General features: G+C 39.8%; 1 protein-coding gene across 1 annotated transcript; it reads right to left on the bottom strand.

Moving 5' to 3' along the window:
* Positions 1–3,637: 3,637 nt before the first annotated feature.
* Positions 3,638–4,279, bottom strand: LOC128860871 (uncharacterized). The gene has a single exon (XM_054098650.1). It carries the CDS (start codon positions 4,277–4,279, stop codon positions 3,638–3,640), a length of 642 nt encoding a protein of 213 aa, XP_053954625.1.
* Between the last annotated feature and the right edge of the window lie 1,615 nt (positions 4,280–5,894).

Genomic DNA, 5,894 nt, shown 5'->3' with positions numbered 1-5,894 from the left:
GATTTTTATCCCCAAAGTTGGTAGATGCGGTCATGATAGGCGAACTATTTCAGACACATCAGTTTATCCTCCTTTATTCTTAAAACTCTCGAGCGATTGTTGGATATATATCTCAGAAGGAAGATTACAAACACAACAATTTCATCATCCCAATATGCCTACCTCAAAGGCAAATCTGCAGAGACAGTTCTACATGAGGTTGTAATTAAGATGGAGAGAAGCAAAGAATACAAACAATATTCACTAGTCGATTTTCTCGACATAAAGGGGGCGTTCAACAATGTCAGCACAAGATCCATAATTGAGGCTCCTAACATGTTAGGCACAGACATAAGTCTCAACGAATGGATAGCGAACATGCTTAAAACTAGAATAATCAGCGGTGAGGTAGGCAGCAGCACGGTAAAACGCTCTGTGAACAGGGAACCCTTCAGGGAGGGGTCTTATCCTCTTTGCTGTGGTTATTAGTTGTCCAAAATCTCCTTACCAAATTGAACCGAAAGGGAATTGAAGAAGTGGCGGATGCGGATGACAGAGTGATTATGGTTTCAGGAATGTTTCCAACCATAATCAGTGAGATTATGGAAAGAGCTCTGGGATTACTCAGCAATTGGGGCACAGATGGTGGTTTAAGTGTTAACCCGAGCAAAACTGAGCTGATGTGCTATTCACTAAGAGAACCAAGATACCAAAATTTAATCTCCCACAATTAAGCGGCGTTAGTCTTATGCTAACCGAACATGCAAAATACTTAGGTAACATCTTACATCCCAAACTCAGTTGGAGGTCCAATGTAGAGTACAGGGTAAAGAAAGCGAATATGACACTTTACACGTGGAAGAGAATGTTGGGTAAAAAATGGTCTTACACCAAAACCAAAACTATCCAATTGGACTTACACAGCCATTGTAAGGCCAATACTAACATATGCGGCACTAGTTTGGTGGCCTGCAACAGAAAAGAAATACAACAAAACTAAGCTGAACAAGATACAAAGAACTGGGTGTATCTTAACTACAGGAGCGCTTAGCACTAGTCCTACTGAAGCGCTTAATATACTAACATATCTATTACCATTAGACTTACATATAAAAACAATCGCTACTTGCAGCGCGGTGAAACTTAGAGATATAAAACGCTGGACAACAAGATCGTACGGTCACAACAAGATCCTCCTACAGAAACCCTCACTGCTCAAAAACAAATCAGACAACACAGTCTCCGACCTTAACTTCAAGAAAGACTTTACGGTACGTTTTCCACCAACATTGATATCTAAACTGATGGTTCTAAGATGAACTGTAGTGTTGAAGCTGGCCTCTGTTCGGAGCCGCTGAACATATCCAAATCAATCCGACTTCCCGACTATGCCAGCGTCTTCCAGATAGAGCTACTAGCAGTCAGAGAAGCATGCAAATCACTAAAATACTACAATGAAATCTATCTTTTCAGACAGTCCAGCAGCTATTAAGGTCTTATATTCCAAGGTAGGTTTACAGTGCAGAAAGGAACTAGAGCTGCTTGGTCATTGGCTTCAAATTAGTCTGATATGGGTTCCCGGACACAGGAATATAGAGGGTTAGGAGAAAGCAGACGAGCTAGTAAGAAAAAGTTCGGCACTAGACATAGCAGAGGCGGTGGCAGTTGCTACCCGATTCAGTACAATAAAAGCATCCATTGCGTCACACTACCATGCTTTACCCGAGAGGAGGTGGAAGCAATTAACTACATGAACTACAACAAGAAAAACGTGGCCGTCGTACAACATCCAGAGGACGAATTGCCTGTTAAGATGCTCTCGCTCAAACATTTCACGTATTACTGCAACCCTTACAGCTCACTAGAAGGTAGAGGATCATGCAACCAGACTCAACCTCCCTTTCAATCCCATCTGCAGCAGCTGTGAGGTGGAAGGGGTGAAATTAAGCCTCTTCCACTATTTATGCGAATGTCCAGGTCTGGCTAGAGCAAGTCTTCGCTTTTTCGGCAAGCCCTTCTTACAGCAAATTAATAAAATCTCAGACGTAGAGATATGTATAAAGTTTACTGATGGATCTGACTTAAAAAACAAAAAAGAAAAAAAACACAAGACATCATCACATGAGAACAGTGGTAGTAAAACGGCGCTAGGCGCTTATTACGCATATTTCAGCAGGAATACTCAACCACTACAACAATAACAATCTCATTGAGAACTGTAAGCAATATTTTGGTTGGAAGTAATAGGTTTCAGAAAGCTGTGTGACCGATGGGTGCCGAATTCGCTAACAATGGAACAAAAACACACTCGAATGCGACTATCTCAGCAACATTTAGAGCGTTTTTGAAACGATAAATTGAATGTTGTGCATCGATTCACTACTATGGATGAGACTTTTGCCTATCACTATAATTCCAAATCAAAGCAAGACAATAAAGAGTGGTGTGAAACTGGCTCTTCGGCTTCGAAACGACTTTGTGTCCAGAAATCGGCCAAGAAGGTGTTAGCATCACTTTTTCGGGATGCGAAAGAAGTTTTGTTTGTGGAACTGGTAAAACACTAACAAATTAGTAAACCAACAAATTCTGAAATCCTTTTTAGACCAACTGAAGGATGTTCCATGTTGCAAAAGAAAAAAATAGTTCTCATGAGGGCTTTGCACCGTGTCACAAGAACATTTTGGCAATAGCTAAAATCCATGAATTAAAATTTGAATGGTTGGAGCATCCATTAATGAGGTCCGGAGCGACTTCCATCTGTTTCCAGACTTAAAAAAATTCATGCGTGGAAAGCATATTTCATCAAATGATCAGGTCGTAACAGTTGTGGAAGTTTATTTTGCAGACCTTCTAGATTCTCAATTCAGGGATAGAATTTATGGTGGCAGCAGGAGAAGAGAAAGACCTTCTTTACGTTGGACAGATCTGGTGGGGAAGGATTTGGCTTCCCTTTGAGTTTCTAACTGGCGCCGGTTAGCACGCAAGAAAACTGGTGCGCTTTGTTAAACTCGGCCAAAACCGCGTAAGCTGTTATTGCACCAATCAAGAAGAGATCTACACATTTCTGGAATAACAGAGTCAAGGGATAAGAAAGAGAATCACGCCAAGTCTTGAATAATTGAGAAAAAGTCTTCACTGTTTGTTTTAGTGCTAGACTTAAGCTTAAAAATTGCAAGCTGCATATCATCTACGCAAACTGCAAAAGTTCTTCTAGTTTCTAACGATGGAGAGGACAAGACTGAAACTGACGCGACGTCATACTTAACTTGTAAATAAGACAAAAGAGTTATCAAAGCATGACTGCTTGAACAGAAAGTTATGAAGGCTACTAATTCTACTCTCAACTTATTTCCCTCAGTATTTCTGTTAAAACACCAAATATATGAAACATTTGCTTGAATTAATAAAACGCATTTCATTGCTTTATTTACTTACTTTTTGTTCACTTTGCGTATTATTTCGACTACCTTTCGCATAACGCAAAATGTCACAATAAATTAAGGCGTATGAAATTTTAATTGTAACTGAATACAGAACTTTTTATTATTGAATCGTGGTTTCAGATGGTGAATAAAAAGTTTGATTTTTGCTTTCTTTCTTCATTTTATTGTAGAAAAGTTATTGAACTACACTACTCTCTTTCACGCATATATGCTTTTCAAACTCCAGAGCCACCAGCTGTGGCATCCCGACCGTGAGCACCACCAGCTCCACCCATACCTCCACCGCCACCTCCACCACCACCTCCGCCCCCTCTACCACCTGCTCCCCCAGCCCCACCTCTTTTGCATACTCGTCCACTTTTTCCATCAGCCTCGGCACTTTCTGCTTCAGCTCGCGCATGACCAATTCTTTTATCATCGCTTGCAGTTTCACCATCGTTTGCAGTTTTACTACCGCCAGCACCTTCTCCCGCTCTACCGCCGTCTCCTCCTTTACCGTCTTCTCCCGCTTTTCCGCCTTCTCCCTCTTTACCGCCTTCTCCCCCTTTACCGCCTTCTCCCGCATTACCATCTTCTCCCGCTTTACCACCTGGTCCGCCAGCGCCACCTCTAACTTCTTCGTTTGAATCGGTTTTTACCTTGCCACCGGCTTCACCATCTCTACCGCTGCTTCCCCCTTTTCCTTCAGCACCTCCGGCACACCTCGACGCAACGGTGCTATCAACACCACCAGTATCGCCAGAATCACCAGTACTGCCCGAACCACCATTAACACCATGAGATTCTCCACCATGATTGGCCGCTTCAGAATTGTCATCTGCTACAAGCGCCGCTTCACCGCCCCCGGCGCCACTCATAATTATCACGAGTTGATTTGTGTGCTATTGCTTGTGACGTATTAAATTTCTGAAATTTGGTAGTGTTTCCTTCAGTTAACATACCAACGAAATATTTTCCGGTTGTAAATATGTAAAATTTGAATTTGAAATGTTTTTACTTTCAATAACTGAATACTCAAGGACTGATGCCCTATGTCAAGTAATACTAAAGTAGATGTTTCAGAAAATTGTGGAAAATTTTGATGGTGGTTTGATGGATACATATCAGCATCTTTTAGAAGCTCTATGAATGGGAGGAACCAATTGAAATGCACACCAATACTATAACCCACCTAAGCTTTTCATCCTCAAAGTTAGTTTTTACCTGATCTGCTTCTAGTGTTTTGGCCAAGAAGAAAAAACATTAGCTAGAAAATTCTGTTGTATTTTATGTATGAACGAAATTTATTTAATTGCTCTGGAAATACGTCGTAAAACGCTTTTAGTAACAGTTTGGAAACACTTCGTAACCATTCGCTTTGTAAACTTCAGTTCGACCACCGACATTCAATGGCTACACAGAAAGTTTAAAAGCGAAAATATCCAATAATGCAGTGAAGTAAATATGAATGGGAAGAGTAAAGCAGGAAAGTTGGATTAAATAAAAAAGACGCGCAGGCCCTTAGCAAATGAAAACTAAAGTAAATATTATAATATATTTATTTTAAGTATTTTTTTCAGACGTTTAAAGTCAAAAAAGGGTCAAAAAACAGTTTTTCATCTTTGAAGGCCCTCTATTTTGTCAAATTTTATTTTTTTAAATTTTAATATTAATATTTCATAAACAGTATTACTATTTTAATATTCTTATTTTTAGTATTTTTTTCGGACCTTTAAAGTAAAAAAAAATTATTAACTGGTTTTTCATCTTTGAGCGTCCACCCTTCTGTCAAATTTTATTTTTTTAAAGATCGTGGCTCTCACGAAACGACATTCGTACTGAACAAAAACCCTTTTGTCTTTTTGATTTCAGACACCTGTGAGTGCTGGAATCCGTTTGAAAGCTGACAATTTTTTGGGCGAACCTCGTATGGCCAAAAAAAATGAATATTTTTTAAAAAGGATCACCAAAAAATAAAATACTGAAAACAAAAATAAATAGTCTTTTTTTCGTTTCCATTTTTCACGCTTTTAGAGAATACTCAAAAAATATTATGTGCGCAACTAAGTTCTCGCTGTTTTTTTTTTTGATGAAAATACAACTTTATTCTGAAAAAATGGTTACAAGTGAATCATTGAAAGTATTGCCCATCGCTGCCTACTACTTTTTCCAATCTTTCTGGTAGATCTCGTATACCGTTGCGGTAAAACTGTTAATCTTTTGAGGCTATCCACGGATCAAACCATTTTTTTATATCTTCATATGAATGGAACTGTTGGTCAGCCAGACTATGTGCCATCGATCAGAACAGGTGATAATCGGACGCCGTAATATCTGAAGAATATGGCGGGTGGGGTAGGATTTCCCTTTTCAGTGTTTCCAGGTAGATTTTAACGGGTTTGGCAAGGTGAGGCCGAGCGCTGTCATGCTGTAGAACCACTTTTTCATGCCTCTCCGCGTATTGCGGCGGCTTTTCGCACATCACTCAGCTCA

Source organism: Anastrepha ludens, chromosome 4 (genome assembly GCF_028408465.1).
Source record: "Anastrepha ludens isolate Willacy chromosome 4, idAnaLude1.1, whole genome shotgun sequence".
Taxonomy (NCBI): Eukaryota; Metazoa; Arthropoda; class Insecta; order Diptera; family Tephritidae; genus Anastrepha; species Anastrepha ludens.
This window is presented reverse-complemented; position numbering and strand designations above follow the sequence as displayed.

Excerpts from the sequence above, each read along its gene's own strand:
- LOC128860871 (XM_054098650.1), bottom strand. The coding sequence starts at position 4,279 with ATGAGTGGCGCCGGGGGCGGTGAAGCGGCGCTTGTAGCAGATGACAAT.